Source organism: Cinclus cinclus, chromosome 5, assembly GCF_963662255.1.
Source record: "Cinclus cinclus chromosome 5, bCinCin1.1, whole genome shotgun sequence".
Classification (NCBI taxonomy): Eukaryota; Metazoa; Chordata; class Aves; order Passeriformes; family Cinclidae; genus Cinclus; species Cinclus cinclus.
The window spans coordinates 8710720-8731845 of record NC_085050.1 but is presented as its reverse complement, the minus strand read 5'-3'; the positions used below and the strand labels follow the sequence as shown (position 1 = coordinate 8731845).

General features: G+C 37.4%; 1 protein-coding gene across 1 annotated transcript in view; it reads right to left on the bottom strand.

Moving 5' to 3' along the window:
- CFAP99 (cilia and flagella associated protein 99) overlaps positions 1-21126 on the bottom strand; it is a 53821-nt gene that overhangs the window by 7064 nt on the left and 25631 nt on the right. The window contains exons 7-14 of the mRNA XM_062493329.1: positions 17169-17249; positions 14097-14162; positions 13078-13137; positions 9102-9190; positions 6619-6823; positions 4778-4919; positions 3843-3994; positions 447-652 (exon numbers count right to left, since the gene is read on the bottom strand). Of these exons, the coding sequence (XP_062349313.1) occupies positions 447-652; positions 3843-3994; positions 4778-4919; positions 6619-6823; positions 9102-9190; positions 13078-13137; positions 14097-14162; positions 17169-17249 (1001 nt within the window). The remainder of the gene's footprint in view (positions 1-446; positions 653-3842; positions 3995-4777; positions 4920-6618; positions 6824-9101; positions 9191-13077; positions 13138-14096; positions 14163-17168; positions 17250-21126) is intronic.

Here is a 21126-nt window from a genome sequence, read left to right as displayed (position 1 = left end):
TTGGTTAGATGAGAATGAGAAACAACTTTAAATGGCAAGCTAGAGTGATTCTAATAATATCAAATAAGTTCTGATTAGCTGAAAACAGAAGAAAGAAAGAAAGAAAGAAAGAAAGAAAGAAAGAAAGAAAGAAAGAAAGAAAGAAAGCTGAACAGAAGAAAGGCAAAACTTCTTTCTAAATATATATTATTGGCTCTGAATCCTGGGGCAATACTGTCAACACTATGGAGTGTCTTCAACTATAAACGATGAAAATGATTTGCTAAATCTGATGAAAAATATTTTCAGGAATTAAAAGGAAATCCTGGTTCCAGTTTAATCCTTGACAAAAGCCATACTGATTTATAAAAGGGCTGTATTTTGATCTCTACATGTTCTTCTCAAGGGCTGGCAAAATATTAACAAAGTTGCAATGTCTTAAATGTCACAGGCTGTTTTATACTGACTTTGAAGCAGCTGCTCGTCCAAGTTCTGCTCTGAATTGGGAAATCTGGTCCAGTTTGTCTAGAATAAGTTGTTCCTTAGCTTGTTTGTCATGAATTATTTGGTCTCTCTTCTCTTCCTCTGCTGCCTTCTGTGCTTCCTTGAGTAGGGCGAGGCGTTCACGTAGCTCCACTATTGACATTTCACCAAATAAACCATGGCCACCAGTCTAGAGAACACGAAATATATGTTTAAATAACACTGTAAATACCAAGGGGAGTAAAATGAGTAAAACCAGAATATTTTGATTGTGTTCCAATTCACACTGAATCTATTCTGATTTCCAGAAATATAGGGATGGTCCCAAACTAACTGGTATTTAAAAACGGTTTTAAAAATCTTTCATAGAACATTTAAAGAAAAAGCTTTGAAAAATATATATAAGATTAATCATAAGTACAGTATATTTACTCTCAAAAAATACTACTTGACTTTTAGTTTTAATCAGACTTTTGAATTTTTAAGATGTGCAAAACTACTTCTTTTTTTTATTATGTGTGAAAACAACTTTACACTAAAAATGCACATTTTTTTTTTTGTATTTATCTATTTCCAAAGTGTGCATTTGACCTATAATGGTATCTACTATTTTTATCTGAAATGACTAGGACAAAACAATGCTTTGTACCCAGAAAATTCAAACCATAATACCCAAATTTAAAATATTGAAACCTGAATGTTTAATGGAGGCTTTTTAATATCCACTTTGCAATGTGAATAATAATGAGATCCAGAGATCTAAAGAGAGACTTCTGCACTTTAGTTTGCAAACAAAGACGGATCATTTCCAAACAGCTTTACAAAAGCTTTAAGTTTTAGGCCCTTGCTTTTATATATACTTTTCCTTTCTTCCAAGTCTACCATTAAACCATGTCCTTAGGTACCACTTCTCATCTCCAGGGACTGCAACTCAACCACTGGCCTGGACAGTCTGTTCCAATGCATGACAACATTTTCTGGGAAGAAATTTTTCCCAGTGCTCAATATAAACCTCCCCTGGTACAATCTGAGGCCATTTCATCTTGTCCTATCACTTCTTACTTGGGCGTAAAAAGCAGTGTTCACCTTGTTACAATCTCAGTTAGGCTGCATGCATGGAAAACTTGCATAAACCCACACAAATAGTGAGATCCTGTGTAGCTTTCTTTGCAAAATTTAATCCATTTCACTTCAACTAATACTCTTTTGTCTATCTCAACACAGTTTTGGTACACAGCTTTGGTGCATATCTTGTACCACAGCACGTAGATCCCCCTTTATTGAACACTGAGTGAGCTGCTGACAGAATAGTAGTGACCTTTCTGCTTGTGAGCTTCTCACAAAACTGAACATGAAGTGGAAGGGAAAGAAACTGGAAAAGAGAAGGATACTCTATCATAGATACACGCTCAGACATTCACTTTGCCTTCAAGAATTGACTGCAATTCAGTCCCTCTTCCCTGATCTGGGATGCCATCTAAGCAGTCTAGTCAGGTGCTTGTCCTCCAGTGATCATTCTCTGGGTCTTCCAACTATGAAACAGATGGAAATCCAAGAGAGATGAAGAAGACAGAAAGGGGAGTAAGTGGCCAGGGGCAGTAACAACAGAAAATAGAATATGGCAAACAACCAGGCTTGGCTTTCTATTGCTATAATATTTTCAGCAGTTTTGGTCTCCATAGCTTCTTTTCCTAAAGCTCCAAAAGTTGAGTTAGTAAAAAGAGATCATCATTGGTTTTTCATTTAAAGGCTGGTTGTGCAATATTGTCTCAGTGGTTTCTGCTTCCATGCTCCACATGTCTGCCAATCACCTAAACAGTGGTCACCAGTAGCATCAGTAGACAATTGGTAAAATAGTTCAGTGTTATGCAGTCCTTATTTTTACAAAAATATGTACTTTTGAAAAAGATGGACTACCATCGGTTAATGAAATGGTATTGTGGTTGTTCTGGGTTGACAGTTGGACTGGATGATCTTGAAGGTCTCTTCCAGTCTTGCTGATTCTGTGATCTTCTCAGCTTTCACTTTAGAGTGATTTTCAAATAGCAAGTGCCACAATACTTTGCTTCTAGATTAAACTAGTCCATGACCATTGAATTGTATTCACACGAAGTGAAAGGGAAATGTTTTTTAACAGTGTAGATATATCTGTATATCTAGATCTATCTATCTATCTATCTATCTAGATATATCAATGGTAGTGTTTGAACATGACAAGCAGACATCAAACACATCTAGGAAAGAGAATTTGCTTGAGGCATAGAGTGGTAGAAGCTGAATGTTTTGAGTGTCTGCATTTCAAAAATCCTCAGTGAAGCCAGTGAAGTAGTTCCTAAAATAAGAAAAGTTCTATACTCATGCAGTAGATACTGCTGGTGTTCAAGCAACTAAAGTACCATGAAGGGAAGAACTGGTACTTCAAAAATTAGGAGAATGAATGGAAATTTTATGGACAAATACTTAATTGTACTAAGCCTGAAAGCCTTTTGTAGAAAGAAAAACAGGGCAAGCTATCACCAAAGGTGTGCCAATTCACTAGAGTGCTACTGTAATAGTAAGTATAATGGAACAGTGAAGCTGTGATACAGAACCACAGAGTGATTACACTCATTGTAAAAAATGTATTCCTTATGTCCAATCTGTTGATCTGCTTCTGATTAAGTTTAACATTTTAAATAAGGTAACAGATTTCTGGATGCTGCCTAAGTCTGGACATTGCAGAGCTCAATCTCAGGCATATGAGTGGTTGTGCATCAACAGCAAGTCCAAGAAATTTGAGATAAAGTTAATTCAGTCACTATAAACTAGAGACTTACACACACAAGTCATTTACACAGAACTGTGACAGCTCAGAAGTTTTTGGGTTCTCCTGACAATCTCTTTCATATACCTGAATGTTGACAGTTTTGAAAGCAATGGAAATAAATCTTGCTAATTACCATAGCCGTCACCACTGCAATACGACTAAGTATACATCAGTCCAAACTTTGTGTTGATTCAGTTCTTACCCTGACTGACAAATCTTTGAATTTGTGAAGATGCATAGAGAATCTTGTAACCACTGTCCAGTCTCTTTTTTGGAAGATATTGGGAAACCCAGATCCTATTGGCAAAATTCAAAGAAGGTTCAAGAGGACTAAAATTTCACTTGCCATTAGAATATTCTTCTTGATAAAATTTTCATTTTATAGACTTTGTCAATGTTTCATTTCAGATCTAACTTTTGTCATGCAATATGACAAAATATGACATGTATGGGGTCACTTTGTACTTTATCCATCCAGACTGTGATATATCTGCAGTACACAGTCCCTCTGAATGTGTGAAACATATACGGTACACATTTAGGTAAAGATGGAAGTTTATTCTTTTGAGCTTACCTCTGTTAAATCAACAAACTTGTGTCTGATGCTAGGTACTGACTCAATAGCTCGTATTTGTTGAATTAGTTCATATCTTTTCCTGTTCTGGTCCTCCTTTTCTTCTAAAGCTTGCCGGAGAAGTTCTCCACTTTCTTCACAAACCTGCTGAACTGAAAGATAAGAACTCATCTCAGTTAGCTGTTTGCCTATTTTAACAAGTAGTCCATCTGGAGGAAAATTCACATGCATTAATAAATAATGATAATAATGCTGATCTAAAGGTACTTGAGGGAACAGTCTGGTATTGGTGGGAGGAATTATTAAAGAATGAAATGAGTACTTCCCACCTCCACCATCTATCCTCCTATTCAGCACATAAACGTACTATATACATACACAGACACTTTGAATTAATGCTTTCTAATTTCTGTTCTCATTTGTACATACTGTTTCATTACTTAATAAAAGGATATTATAAAATAGAAAATATTCATAGCCTTCCAAGCTATGTATATCCTAGAAATGACTGAATTGCAAAGGCAGGTAGGCTCTGCTAGTCCATTTTGGAGTGACTAACACTCTTTGGTTGCCTCAATCCTTATGAATACAAGTATGGAGATAAACAAGCAGAGAAGTCTGCATATGACAAAAAGTAGAGTCATTTACATGTGCTACTTTTAGATGGAAGGGAAACTGGTTGCAGAACATTAGTGATGTATTTCTCCCATTTAAACAAAGAGTAATTCTCATGATTAGTAGCTTAGAAATTTTGATCTACCCATTACCAGCTGATTCTTGAATTAATATTCATACATTCATGGGAATGTATAGCCTGGATCTTTCCCTCAATTTCACTTTCCTTTCTGTAAAAACTGTAATTGGCCGACTGAAAGAAAGATTAAGAAATTTAGGGATATTTAGCATCCCCTATCAATTTCTGGCAATATATATACCTATTTGTTGTTTGTATTCCTGGATCTTTGCTTTTACTTGCTTTACATTCTTGTGTCCTTCCATGACCTGTTCCACCAGCTGTTTCATTTCTTTCTGTTCCTGCAGACGTTTCTCTGCATACAGGTGCATCAGCTCTGCTTTCTAAATCAGAAACAAACAGGTGAATACAACTCCTGCTAAGTGGTGATCTGAGTGCTTCAAATCATTAAAACAGGGCAAGGACAATTGGATTCAAACTATTACGTCATCCACAAAAGTAGTAAAGGACAATGGCTGGGGACAAGAAAAAGACCCAGATTTAATCTCCCCTCTCTATTATATTTACACACAACTACCCTGCATGACATTTGTATTGCTATTTTCCACAATTTCCTCCTACATGTTTCCAAAAGCAGACAGAAAGAGTAATTTCTGGATCTGGTTGTGATAGAGCAAGAAATATGCTAATCTAATATACTGCTAGTTGTGTGCCTGCAGGAACTCCTTGGGCCCAAGTCATAGCTCTGTAATGTCAAGTTCACTTTTGGGTACGATGTTCCTTTCTTTGTCAGAGGAAAGGAACAAGAAGCAGGAAAATTGATTTTCTCAGACTAGATTCCTTGCTGTTCTTCCTGTTTTAGATGGAAGATCAGAGTTTTAAAAGAAGGAAGTGGGTCAGCACAACAGCTGAATATTGGTGAATGGGCAGTTGGTGCCCAGTACATCTGGAGATCTGCATATGGATAACATGCCCTGCTTGTTGGCAAGCAAAGGGACCTACGTGGAATTGGTTGGGTTAGAGCAAGTCTTATTTGCATATCCCCAAATCTATTCATTTTGGGACATTTCTGCTAACAAATAAAACACATATGATCTGAAGTTGAAGTGAATATAGCAATTGCAGTAATTTTGGAATGAGTATGAGCACTCATACTATGCTCAGTTGTACACACTAGGGTTCACTTTAAGTTCTTTCTCTAGTCTTTCTAAACAAACATGACGACTCAATGCCAAAAAAAAGATTGAAAAGTATTATCGGACAGAAAAGGAACTCATTAAGCAATTTTTCCTTTTGTAGCATGGTCTTTATGAAAATTTTGTACATTTGTGGTCAAGAGACAGGTACTGGCCTACAGAGCATAGCAACAAACTGGACAAATAGCAAAGGATGTGATGGCGGCTGTGAAAAGTTTCAAATCTATAATATTTGGTGATTCTTGATCATCTGTTTAGTTTATAAGAAAAGCAAGCACTGGGAAAATGTAATGTGAGTTTTGAAAGTAGCAAAAAGATCTAGCAACGACTTTGCTGCGATTTGCCAGATTGAAAACAGTGTGAAAATATTTCTTGGCATAAATATTCAGTTTTCCATATAGACGGATCCAAAGAGGGTTGTCTCTCTAAATTTTCACCTAAGAGAGATCTAGGTGTGTCAGATAATATGAAGTAAATTGAATTGTATCAGTTTAAGAAAACAAATACTTTCATATTTGTGGCTTTCATTTTAGCATGATAAAGAAATCTCTTATATATTGTTGATTTTAATGCTAATGGTGCTTAGCAGCTCAGTATCTGTTCAAAAAGGATTTGTATAATGACTGAATATAGGGGGCATGCTTTGACCTGCTTTTATTCAATTTACTTCATAAGTGCTAATCAAATTAAAAAAACTTGTAAAAAGTACTTTGATGTATAAGCATTGCTGTATCTGGAAGTTATAGCCCTCCTTTTCCTTTGTTTGCATATTCCAGTGAGTAAGGACACTGCATAGAATTTTACACCTCTAATAGTAGGTATCATCTGTGCTATGATTTGCACAGATTGGAAGTCAGCAAAATTTGAGCATCCCTGTATGTATTACCTCCTCTCTCAATAGATCAGCTTTCTTCTTATTTTCTTGGATTACATTCTGATGGGCTATAACTGCCTCTTCATAACTCAGTTTTCCTTGAAGCCTCCTACACTCTATTTCAGCCAGCTGTTCTTCCAAATCTTTTCCACGCATCTGTTTCTGCCATTCCAAGAATTTGGATGAGTCTCCAGCCCCTTGCTGCAAATCTTCAATTCTGCAAGACAGAAGAGTATACTATTCTAGGGATCTGGCTTCGTAGCCTTGCCTTGGTTGTTTGTAAAACATTTCCAGTAGCCTTTGATAAGAAAGTGTTTGGTCTCTGCAGAGAAAAAAGGCATCACAAAGTAGTTTGACAGATATATTTTAATTCCAGTCTAAGAGGTGTTCCAACTATGTGTAAAACCTGAGAAAGCCAGACTGGAAGAAAGTGCATGAGAGCATGGACCTGAAAGTTTTCAGTAAAACAAAGCCCCAAGAGAGGGCAAACTTCAGCTGTGTATGTATTCTTGTATGGAGCAGAGAGAATCAGGGTAAAGGGATGTACATTTTCTCAGAGGACTGCTTTGCTTAGAGGTAGAAAAAACAAATAACTTTTCTCTTTGGCAATCTTTTTGTCCACTTGAACACAGAGAACAAAAAACTTCTGTTTTGTATTTTGTCAATTAAATAATATTGCTGTAATGAGGCAAAGAAGTATTCAGCTGTTAAGCAAAGTCACATGCCTACTATTTTTTGTGCTCAGCTGAGAGAGAAAAACAGCAAAACCCTGGGGCAAGCCCATCAAAGTCCTGCAGCAGAGGAGGGAATGAGCCAAAAAACTAGGGCAGAGACACAAACATGAAGTGAATTGCCTCCTACTGCTGCTCCCCAATGCTTATACATGTGATGCATCTATCTATCTATCTATCTATCTATCTATCTATCTATCTATCTATCTATCTATCATCTATCTATCTATCTATCTATCTATCTATTTATCTATCTATATCTGTTTTGTGTTAAATGCGGCTGAAGATTAAAACTCATTAAGATAAAATAGTGCAAAGTTACAGGGAACTATTCCTTTGCTGAGTGGAACAAATTCTGCCAGCTAGGGTGAACAGTAGAATATGTAATATGGAAGAATCTCAGTATATGTGAGAAGCTGATAACAGAACCTGAGTGATGTTTGATATCTACCTGCTAATATCCTGATGCATGAACCAAAACCTGCTAGGTCCAAAGATCAAATCCAAACTTACATGGTCTTTCCAGGACTTAAAATGCTATCAGTATTTAGTGCTTAGCCTGCTAAGCCAGGTGGATTAAAAGCAATACTAAAGCAGGATGACATGATATGAGTTTTATCTTTGTCAAGTTTTTTAGTGAAATGTTATGTGATTCTACCTGCAGAATACAACCTTCAGTGGTCATACAGGAGTCACCCTCTCCCTAGTAAACATCCTCTGAAAACCTGTGTTGCTGAATAAGGAGGAATCCTTATGTCAGGATTTCTTAAGAGTGCTAAATGCACAAAAGGACCTGCAACCTCTTATTACCATCCTTCTATCCACCATCCTGGATTCAGTGCTCGTGTTCAAAGACAGCTCTGCTGCAATGTGACTGTTTAACACTGGATGGGACTGGAGTGAAAAGAAAACTGTGTGAAGAAGAGCTATGAAAAATCCTGATTGGTGTGTGTGTAGTTTCTTCCCAGGAGACACATTTAAGCCCAGGTTAACAGCCTTGGTCCTTGCCTAAATTACTCCACAGATCAGCTTGTACCCAGCCAGGGGCCAAGTTGACCCTGCCTTCTTGACTTGGCTTCCTGGCTGGACCTCAGATCAGACTTGTCCCTTTGGACTCCAGTAGCAACCTTGGCTGACCCTGCTGTCTGTCCCTGGATCTGTCCTGCTGCCTGCCAGGGTACCGTGGAGCTGCTGTCAGTGAGGACACTGTCCCTACATGTCCTGCTGTCACTCTCAGCTCTTATCTTTAAGGAACAGCACATTCTTAGTGTGCTATATCTTACTGTGATAGAAATAGACAGGTATTTTTATCTACATACAAACAAGTTCAAGTATCAAACTTGGCATGTAGTTGACCACAACCATTGAAGAAAATAGAGATAGATGAAATTATTTGGCTTAATATAGATGCATCTTGTACAAAGGACACAGTTGTGTATTCAGGTCATTATTTGGTCTGGAGAATTGGAATAAATATAAAAGTGATCTCTGTTGGACTTTGCAAGTGGACACTAGCCAAAGTGCTAAATCAGAACACAGTAATACTAAACAGCATCTACACAAAAATAATTACTTTACTGTAGACTTTTTCTTCAGTCCCCTTCAATCCGCTTCTCTCTTCATTTGTCAAATGTTTTTATAAAATAGAATACCCCAGAACGAATCCATTAGTTTAGTTTACCTGGAAGTCAATTATTTTTGATGTGGTTCATTATCCTATATTCAGGGATGTGAAAAGCAATCCTAGGTGGAGCGTGGTCATACCTTTTGAGCTCCTCTTCCAATTTCCGCTGATAGAGGGCACCCTCCCTCAAAATAGCTGCTGTGTTTAATTTAATGGGTATATTGTCAATCTGTCAAGAAAGGGAATGTATATTCCATAGTTAGTAATGTAAACCATAAAACAGAGTATGAAAACATCTCAGTGGGTTAAATAAATTGACCCAAGACATCATAAATTTTGCTTAAATCATTCATCTAGCATTAATCTGACATTCACAATGAAATTGCATGCTGTTCATAAACCACTCAAGCTGCTTAAGAAATCAGCAAAGTCCCCCAAGTGGATTATAAATTTGTAATCACTCCTGGACCATGTCAAATCCCATAGAATGTCTTCACTTCCTTTCATATTTTCCTGTGCTCATATACACTGTGTGAAAGGATTTGGTCTGTTTTGGACAAAGACAATAAACTGCCTCTCTGAAAGGAGGTCATTCAAAACAGTGAAGTAAAACAAAAGCAGCACCTTTCACAGAAAGATCTTAGAAGCATTTTACAAATAATCACTGTTACAATGTAGAAGTATTTCCAAGACAACTGGAATCATCCATTGCCATATCCATTTTCTAGATAATAGAAGTGGAGAACAGTTCTCAGTCACTTTCAGGCCTCAAGGTGTGACTTGAACTAGATCCTGTGGCTGCTTTTTTAACTCTTCAAAGTATTGTGTTAAGACTGACTCCCATACAACTTCTAAATACTGAGGGAGGAAAGGATCAATTTCTCTGCTAGTTAAAATTGTTCCCTGCACAGGTAGGGTATTCAGAGAAAATGGGTCACCTTTGCAGACACATGTAAGAGAACTGATGTGAACCAAGGCAAAGCAGTGCTGCTGAAATAAGAGCTTGGATCATTCTGGCAGAAAACAAAGCCTAATCATAACACATTTAACTTAAATCCAGACAAGTTCTGTGTTCAGAACTCAAATGGATTTAAATTCCAAATGAAGAACTTAATGAGTAGCTGAGAAACAGAGGCACAGAATCACCCAAGCTACATACTGCAAATATTGTATGCAGAAATACGAAGTCTTCTAAAATACATAACTGGAAAAAGCATGTGTTATAAATTATATTAATTAGGTAGGTTGAGGATAGCAAATGCATTCCATCACCTAGAATTCACTAAGTAAAATTACTGTTATTACACAGATAGCATATTTTAATGCAAAAAAATTAATTACCTGTCAGTTTCTTGACAAAATGATGACAACTTGAAGAATTTAGGAAAAGAATCCAAACCAATGTATTTTATTTCTTTTGTCTGACTTACTATGACTTTTTAATGCCCAATAATTTTCTACCTTTTGATCTGCATCTCAACACATCTCACATGCCTTCTGCATTATATGAATAGTTTTTATTTTATGCCTGTACTGTGTATAAAATGTTTCCTTAGAATAGACATTTTCTCTGACACATGTAGATGTTTCCATACTTTTGACAGTTTTCTGTGTATACAGATTTCATGTATTTACCAACTATAATTTGGATAGAGAACTGAACTAAGAACAATTATGGAAATACCTTAAACTTCAGTTTCACAGTTTATTGACCACAAATCTAACTGTCAATGAAACAGAAATACAGCAATATAGTCAAAAATAACTAGGACTCCCAAGACATCTGCAGGCAGATATAAGTAAAATAACTAAATAGATTCTTCTATGTCATATAATATCAAGGAATTTCTGAATTTTACTCATTCTCTTCCTGTCATGAGATATCTTCCCTTTTTTCAAGATGAGAAAATGGAAGTGGGAAAGTTACAGAACACTAATTCTTGTGGAAAAATATCATATTCACTATTGCCACCTAATGAACGTGCAACAGCTCACCAAAACCAATAAATAGGCAAAGAGCAAATATGATATGAGCAAGAGGCAGACTGAGACAAAGTGATGATGCATTTGTACTGTCTCATTCTCCCAGTGAAAAGGATGAATAGCTACTTTGGAGCAGCAAGACAAATAATTGCTTCTGCACGTAAATATATGTCTCTAAAATATATTAAAAGATATGTTTCTTATACTGTGGGTGTTCTAAGAAAAGGGAAGCAGAATACTAGTTGGTTAAAATGTTATATAATGTTGTGAATTTGAAGATAGATTAAAATTTTATATGTATATTTATATATCTTGGATAAACCATCCTCTTAGGATTTGTCTACTCAGAGAGTTGCACAGGCAGGAAGGCAGCAGGAATATAAAGTATTTTAAAAGTCAATAACAGTATGCCTATCTCTGCTTGAAAGTTACAACAGCATCTTGAATATCCCCTAACCAACCTTAAGGCAAATGTGTTTAGACAAGATAAAACTGTTTATGCATCTAGAGGAGATACTAGCAAGTTTTAAAAGTGGCCCTAATCAATTCCAGAGGGTGCCAGATCCATATTTTTCTTGATGCAATTTAGGCATATGGCTTGACTCTTGTTAGTCTGCACTCAAGTTTTATTATTTTATATTATCAGAAAGGGCAATAGAACATACAGAGTTTTGAACTGAGCCCATGTAATTACAGGTCACATGTATTTGTTTTAACTATGTAAATGTTTCCTGGTTTGGGTATTTTTTCTTTTTGTGCATGAACTATGATCTTATTACCTTACTGTTATTTAAATGCTGCTGGACTGTAAGCAAGCAGACTGAGTAGCTGATACTGTTTCTAAAGATAACTTCAGTGTGTGATAAGCGCCAGACAGGCTTTGGAAATACTTGCCAGATGCCCAGTCCCCCAAGTAGAGAATCAATCTTTTCACAGTGTTCATGAGCTGTAACTAAATAGGTAGTTTTAAAGAGTAGTCAGAACTGCTCACACGATATTTGAGACCACAATACAAGCACAGCTGAAATTATTCTGCATAAGAACTTGAAACAAATGAAAGGTGCCAGATTGCACAATGTAAGACTGAAAATTATCTCTAGTGCAGTTACTGCAGAAACAGCAATGTGAGTTTTCATGTGTTCCACTGTTAAGGCTGAACAGCTCTTTTCCCATGTTTACAATTCTCTGACCCTTGAAAATTCCACAAGAGAAGCAATCAGGATAGTGGATTTCATGACCTCAGTGTGTGTCTGAAGGAAACAAGGCAAACATCCAGCCTGATTGTATATTGTATATCAGACAGTCATTAGCTGGAATGATTGCTCAGCATTCTTCAGGATCTCATTTTGAAACAGTGATGTACTGATGCAAGATTCTTTTGTCCTTAGGCTGAGTTCTTAAACCAAGGTTTCACAATTCTTTTTTTGCTGGGGACAATTCTCATTTGATACTGTTTTACATAAAATCTTCTCCTTTTGTAACCGGGAACACTGTTGAGGCAATATGGTTACATTGTGCAACTGTACACAGTTTACCTGGGGCACCAAAAGGTTTTGATTACCTGACCAGTCTCAGCCAGGACCTCCACTCACACCATCTGCTCACTGGCCTGGGAGCCCTAGTTAGACTCAGAAATGGGTTTCAGTTTCCATTGTGCTGGGAATTCTTCCACTCCTGGTTGTCTCTCCATTTCTGTCTCCTGCTGTCATAGACACGGGTTGCTGTTGTAGCTTTGTCTCCTGACTGGACTTTTGGGTGGACCCCAGACCTGACTTGTTGCCTTGTTTTGTCCAAGGGTACTTGCTGTCAGCAGAACCCATCACTGCCACCAGCCTCCTCACATTAAGATACTGTGTCCTGCTTGGTGAGGGCACTGCCTGTGCTTTTGTCACCTTTGGCTACTGATTTCTCTTCCAGTAGCCCTGCTCTTCTCACTCCCTGACCATTTCTTTGTGGATTATTAATGGTGCATAGGACAAAATCTATGAACCATAGATCCAATCCATTCCATGCTCCTGACCAAAGACCTTAGTGTAAAAACATGGATTCAAGTTGAATTTCCATCATCACAAGATTTGCATGTGTGTCAAAGCTTCAACTACATTTGACAACAGCTCCTTAAAGGTTGCTCACCTTGGTTTGGATCTGTTGAGCCTTGAATGCTGGTTTACTCTCCATACTGTCCTGTATATTCTCCAGTTCAAACCAAAAATACATTATTTCATTTCAGAAACAAATTTTCAATTATTCAGCAAAATATCTTAGGCATTTATCAATACTAACATTTGAATACTCATCAAATTTTGTTTTGGCGAGTAACAAATACACAGGGAACATATTTTGGAATTGTAATATACACAAAAACTTGCTATGTACACCCAATATAGTAGGGATACAACCATACAGAAGTAGGTCCAAATGCTTACTAAAATAAATGCTAAGAAGTAACAGTGATTCTTTATTTGACTATGAAATATTACTTACATATATATAATAATATATTCATCTTTTAAATGAAATAAATACTGAGAGGGCAAAATAGGATGTCAAAACACGCATCATGAAATTATTAATTAGTGGTAGAATTCTACTGATGCTTATTAATTTAATGATGTTAGCTATAGATACTGATGTGAAACTGTCTGGTATCATGGGGATAAACACAGTGCATAGAATATGCAGCAGTGATGCTGAAATGAATATATTACATACATAATTTGGTGACATAACTGTGAACTGGGAATCAACCAAAGCAAGGATCCTGTATGAATGGGACCATTATTCCCTCAGCTTGGCTGCTCTGTGGCATCAAAGTTAATGGAAAAATAATATGTGGATTTAGACAGATATTGCCAGTTTGGAGATTTGTTGGAGCAGTTTCACAGAAAGGTTGCTTGTCTCAAAATTAGGAAAATAAAGCAGCACCAGAAGTATAAGAAAAGGGAATTGTGCATTATGCATACAAAGAGGCAAATGTTGGTACAGGGATGTAATTACACTATAGCTATATATCATAGCACATAATTCTTAAGCCCAAATAAACATAATTTTAAAGCTATATTTAATAACTTTTCAAGATATCTTTAAATACTTCAGTAATTTTTCATCTCCCTACTGGGAAAAAAAAATACAGCATGTATTTTGCACCATACCTCTCTCTTTTCAGGCTTGATGGTTGCACACCTGAATTGGTTAGTATTTGCTTTCAGGAGCAGATCCTAAAATTAAAACAATTATCTTAAAGAGTGTGGTACATTTGAATTATCTAAGAATAATTTTATGTCTCAAAAAGTCTTCTAGCCCCAACCACTATATTCACAGAATCATAGAATGGCTTGGGTTGGAAGGGACCTTAAAGGTCATCTTGTTCCAAGGCCTTTGCCATAGGCAGGGACACCTCCCAGTAGAACAGATTGCTCAGAGTTCCATCCCACCTGGCCTTAAACACTTACAGGGATGGGGCATCTGCAGCTTTTGTAAGCATTCTGTGCCTCACCATCCTCACAGTTAAGAATTTCATCCTAATATCTAATCAAAACCTACCCTCCTTCAGTTTGAAGCCATCCCTCCTCATCCTGTCACTACCTGCTCCTGTAAAAAGTCTGTCTCCATCCTTCTTGTGGACTCTCTTCTGGTACTTGTTGACCACAATTAGGTCACCCTGAAGCCTTCTCTTATCCAGGCTGAACAATCCCAATTCTTTCAGCCTTTCCTCAGAAGAAAGGTGCTCCATCCATCCCTCTGATTGTCTTGGTGCTGTCTCTGGACTTGCTCCAACAGTTCCATGTCCTTCCTGTGATGGGTCCCAGAGCTGAATGCAGCTCTGCAGGTGGGGTCTCACCAAAGCAGGGCAGAGGGGCAGATTCCCCTCCCTCACCTGCTGCCCACGGGGCTCTGGATGATCCCAGGACAGGGAGGTTTCTGGGCTGGAGTGCCCATGGCTGGCTCGTGTCCAGCCTCTCACCCACAGCACCCCCAGGTCCTTCTTGGGACTGCTCTGGTTCTGTTCATCCCCAGCCTATGTTGGTACTGGGAGCTGCCCTGACCCAGCTGCAGCACAAGCTCTTGGTCTTGTTGCAGCTCATGAGATTCCCATGGGACACTTCTCGAGCTTGTCCAGGTCCCTCTGGATGGGGTCCTGTCCCTCAGGTGTGTCGACTGCACCACCCAGCTTGGTGTCATCAGCAAATCTTCTGAGAGTGCACTCAGTCCCTTCATCTGTCATTAATGAAGATGTGAAACAACACTGGTTCCAAGATGGATTTCAAAAGCTTCATTTTGTATTTATGTAAATTTTCACACCTGATTAAAGACCCGAAGGAGGCAAGTATTGATTTTATACACAGTTCTGCCTGAATGTATCCTTTGCACAGGACATCAGGCCTTTGATAGGCCTGCCCATATGAAACATGTTGGTTGTCCAGATAACAGCTTAAAAGTATCATAATTATCCATGGCACTTCAGTACCATTGGTAGTAACTGTTTCCAGACAGCTGACACAATGGCTTTGGTTCTGAGTTACATTAGAGAATTATGATCAGGGGATCACTGCACCAGAGGTACATTCAATAGGCACACCTCTGGCATTAATGACCCAGTGATTATATAGGGAAGTACAGGAAACCACATTTCTAGTTTTTGGATATTTATTTTGGTTGTAAACCAAATCTTTAATCAAAGCTGTGAAACACAGACTAGATTTTCTAATGGTTTTCTAGGCAGCAGCTGATAACATCACTGTTTCTGTAACTGCCTAGAGTGTGGCTTCCAGTGTTCTTATTCCTAACAGATGCTAAGATGTGGTTCTAACAGTTACAGCTACAGCTTCTGCAAAAATGCTATGAAACCAAAGGCATTTTTCATACATATTTCTGCTAGGACCCATCATTTCAGCTTGCTTAGCAGTCAGTCTAGGGAATTGACTTTTGTGAATGCTTTGGATGCCTTTAATAACATTCCAGAAGTGACAAAAAATGCTGTTATTGCAGCTATAATTTCTGTGGTGGTTTATCTTTGTTTCTTGTATGAATGCATTTTCTTTGCTGAAGAATGTGGCTGGTTGTTAAGTGATTTTACGGTTGTCATAGATTTTTGATGGTATATGGAACAATATGGAAACTATAAAAGGATAAAAAAAATAATGTTGTGTTGTTTTATACTGAAATATCAAGCATAGGTAATGTGATAGACCAGCAAAAGGAATGCAGAGTTTATCCCTGTAGAATCTGTCATGCATTAAAGCTTTCACTATAGTTTAGGAACAGAATCTAATGCCCCTTTCACATGGTCATAAAGACAACCCAGAACAGTAATGAATGGACTTGTACTGGCTCATGAAAACTAGAGTCAGGCATTTTCAGAATGAGGGTGGGAGAATGCTGATAAAAAGGAGTCATATGACATACCATTTATCAAGTTTATATTATTATTTGATTGAATATGGTGACTGTAGTCTGGGAATTGGAAAGAAAGTGGAAATGGACATTTAATTAATTCCTTTTCAAGTAGAAGACAACAACAATCTGCTTTAAGTACAAGCTACCTCATTGAACAAGATTAATGTCAAAGTTTGGGTCAAATAGCTATATATGTTTGTATTCTCCCTTCTCCTGCTGTCTTAACACATAGACCATGTACTCTGTCTGTTTACAAACCAGATGACTTCACACTCTCAGTCTGCTGAAGGGAATGCATGAAGAATATGTAAGAGTATGAAGTCTGCATAAAAAAAAAGTCAGAATCTGTTGATATTTTAAAACAATGAATAACATGTAGTTATTTTTCAGTTACTACAGAAAAAGGACCCAAAATATTAAACTTATTTTGTAATTTGAAACCTCAATAAGTAAGTGAATACCTTATATATCCACATGTCCATGGGATTAGAAGAACCTTTGTGAAGTAAAGAAAGTAATCTGTTTCTGCTACTTTACTGGCTGCTTGCAAAATTTCTTGTATGGTACTTATACAGTAAGTAAAAAGTGGACCTTGTCCTGGGCAATCGGTAATAAAATAAAGAAGGTGGGAAAAGGGTGCTAAAACAGAGTAGAGGATACAGAGTAGAGGATACAGACTTCATGACTCTAGAGAAAAAGCCATGAGCTATTTAGTTGCAAAAGCAGATATGTTTCAGATAAAGTTCTAAGATTTGTGAAGGTGAAACAATACAGGAGAACCAGTTTAGAAGAAAGAAAAGGCTAGAAGAAGAACAAACTACACTTACTTTTGCTTTTTGGATATTTTTTGCTTTGATTTCCTCTAGTTGCTTTCTTTCCTTTGGAGGCTTATAGATGCTTGGAGGAACCTATATTAAAAGACAAAAATCTCTAGAATATGGTATATAAAACATTCCAAGTGACACACTCTTGAAGACAAAAAAAAACCCTCGTTCACTTTTACCACAGAATAGAGTTATTTTTTAAAAATATTGATTCTTTTCTATTAGTGCCACTCTAGAAGACAGAGACGGATTCCAATTTGGTGGAACTACCCAGCTTTTCAGTTCTGTTCAATATAACATAACCCCTAGTTGAAAGACCAGAAAGAAAGACAAATTTGGAACTAGTACAAGAGAGGCTGAGACAATAATAAATCCTATAGACCCTATCAAAGGAAGAAAAACGTTTCCCGAATGGAAACAGTTCTGTTTGGCATTTCATAAACTTCACTTTCACAGCAACAACAGCCAAATAGGGCAGCAGAATAAAGTTAAGCTGTGGTGCTGTGTGAGGTAGTAGGAACAAGTTACAAACTCCAAAGAAGTTCAGGGAAGAGAAATCCTTTGAGGTTTAATAAATACCCAGGAACTTCATTGTAACCGAGGAGGTCTTTGAGTGGAAATGGTGGGACCCTGAGAAGGAAGCTGGAGAAAAGCAGCAGATGTCCCATCCCTCTGGTCTTCCCAGACTTCAGTGTTTAAGCACTGCTGGAAAAACACACTGGGCAAAATGGGCCTTTGCTCTGATTTACCATGGCTGCCCCAATGTCCTTGTAAGGGAACACCACTGCAGGTGTGGATTAAATGTTTGGGAGGTAAAGGACTCAGAGTGCCAGACTCCTAGCATTAGTCAAAGATCTGGGAAAGCAATCACATGTCATCTAAAATGACCAGGACATGACTGGCTGTCAATTGGATCAGCAGGACACTAGGGACTTCAGGTTGATTTCTGTATTTGCTTGAGCAATGAATTTATCCCAGAGTAAACCCTGAAAAAAGACAGGATGTCTCCTTCCTATGTGGGTGAGATAGTCTGACAGTTTACTGGACATCTGCCTAAATATTTATCTTGCTAAAAATGTGCTAGATTAATTAGAAGCTACAGAATTAATGCAAGAATTAATGGGCAGAATATATATTCTGTCTTGTATTGGAGGTCAGTTCAGGGAACGTGGAATCCCATCTAGCTTTATTGGACTATATGATGAACAACACTTTCAAAAAATCATGATGCACTTTACACTGCCTTTGCTATGTGACAACTTTATCTATAGGTAGAACAAATGCACAAACAGAAGAAGCTAGCAATTAAATGCACTGGTGAGTCTGTTCAAGTATTTTTGTGAGCTTTTAAAGTGAAGTAGCAGTGCAAGTATTTCCCAGAAGTATCTAAGAATTTCTATTATGCTTTTATGGATGGAGAAATGAAAGCCCAGGGGATTTGCAAAGGGTTCCACAGGCAGTGAGTATCAGTTTATTTCACTCTTCTTCCTACTCATGTGCTTTACCTGCAAACTGCACTCATCTGCCAGAGGAAGCTGAAAATCTCTCCTCAGAAACTGCTATGCTTATTCCAAGTAATTGAAAGAGGAGCCTTTTCAATCAGTTGTTTCAAAAACATTCTTTCTTTGTGATTTAGCCCATGAGGATGAGTACCAAGCAGATTGACAGACAGACAATATAGTAATTACCCAATGGTTGGAAGAGGATAAAAAGTAATTATAAATAAATTGTAAATTACAGCAACAGAGAGATCAAAAAAGTTTAAATCATACTTACTTAATCCAAATGTGAAAAGGGGATTTGGGAATAAGAGACACCAACTTTGCTTTCCCTCCCCAGGCAGTGTTCAGCCTCACATAGTCTGTGTGACATCCCTTAACCAAAAGGTTATTTAGGGAGTAGGTACCACAAGAAGTTTAAGGATGAAAGAAAAAGAATAATCACTGAACTTTGGTACTCATCACTTTTCTATTTTTTAAAATTACTGTCATAAGATGGACAAGGGGAAGCTAATGCAATGTTATTGTGATACAGGTTTCTATTTTTGTAGATAAGATCACTAATATATTGGTGGATCTGTATATTTGCAAACAAAATCCTCTGTACTGGCTAAATGATTTCACCCATTTAATTATTTTAAACAACTAGCAACTTAACTCATGAAGCACAGCTGAAATAATAGAAAAAAAATCTAAAAAATACATTAAATTTGGTGGAATGGTGTTACAATAGTATGCCAGTGCAGTAATTTTTTTTTCTTTTTACTAATATATGACTGGTTTACAGAAAATTTATAAAGAAAATAATTGCATAACCTTATTATTTTAGTATAGTGCTGATCTTAATTGAATGGATTTTGTTACTCTAGGCCAAGATATCCAAGAAAGTTGAATGTGTCTAAATAATTTTGCATGTTACAAGGTTTATATACCTGTCTCCATTTGTTTCCTTTGCAAACCTCAAGGTAAAGAACTCATTTTTCTTTGTAGAATTGTATTTATGAATGCGTGCATGCATATGGGCATACTTGTGTCTGCATTTATGTGCATGTGTGCCAAGGCCAGTGGTTATATGAATTTATAGACCAAATATTTGGAGTGAATTGTTTTATCGTTAAAATCTCAAAAATGAAAATGTTTTTCCTTTTTACTTGGTGACCCCCATTTTTGTTGAACGTTTATGATGGTGAATGATTATCCTGAGCTTCTAGGTTTATGCTACTCCAAGGCCAGTTACTTTCCAAGGCCACGAGGAGTCCCATCTCATTCTAGGTCACTAAGACAACTGCCCTGCCTTCTGCAGTAACCCACAGCCCAGCCCTCCCCTGGGAAGGGAGCGTGTGCTCAGCACACAAGATGGCAGAGCCATCCGAGCTCCTGACCCACTCCATGGGACACATATCATCTTACCTGGAAAGAAATGCATTGAATAAAATAATGCTAGAAGGCAATACATAAAACAATAATCCTGTTAATCAGAATGAACTAATTACACCACAGGGATGCAATAACCTATAGCTCAAATTCCAGATGCCTCCATACAGTTCTGTACAGCTGTTCCAATATGGAGCAGGAACTGTGGGTAGTGACTACAACAGTCCCTGCTGATAAACCATGCCACAAGTTCTTTGACAGGTGCATGAGAACCATGAGTAAAAAATGGGCATCTCATAAAATGAACACTTTTGTGAGAAAATGGATGAGAACATTTCTGCAGCAGATTATGGGCTGTAATGTGCAAGAGCTTTATTTCTTTGTGTTCCCCTGAATTACAGCCAACCCTCCATCATACAGGAGGTACACCTATGGCTGGCTCTCACCTTACTGACCCTTTCCTGCCATGTGAGCTGTGTTTTCAGTCTCTGTTCATTTCAGGATGTAAATTGGTCATACTGGTAACAATGTGGCAAAGTAAAGTGAAGCTTAATTTGCTGAAAGAGGTACAGAAAGGAGTAGATTTGTGACTACTACACTAATGGCTAGATTCACACAAGCTTTAAATTTTCAAACCTGGCCAGAATGTAAACCAAATTTACATTATAAATGTATAATCCAAACAACACAAATGAACTTCACTAAATGCATCTGCATTAAAGCAAATTTATTCTAAGAGGGGCTGCACAGCATAAAGTTCTGAGATGATAGCAACATGATTAATTCCTATACTGATTAAGTAGCTATTAAATGCAGTTTTTTCAGAGCCTGGTATTAAACTGTTCCAATGTAAAATCCCATTAACTGTATAACACACTACCATTAAATTGCTCTGCCATCCTAAGATGTAAATGGTTTCTAAGAGCATTCAACACATGTATTATTTAAAACCTGAAGTGCTAATACAAGGTAGCAGATAATGCCCAAATCTATGACTTCTAAGCTCACTTCCCAGGGGAGGGCTTTACCCCAGTGAGGGCTATTTGCTTTACCTCAGTGAGATAACATCAACTGTGGGTCTCTGATTT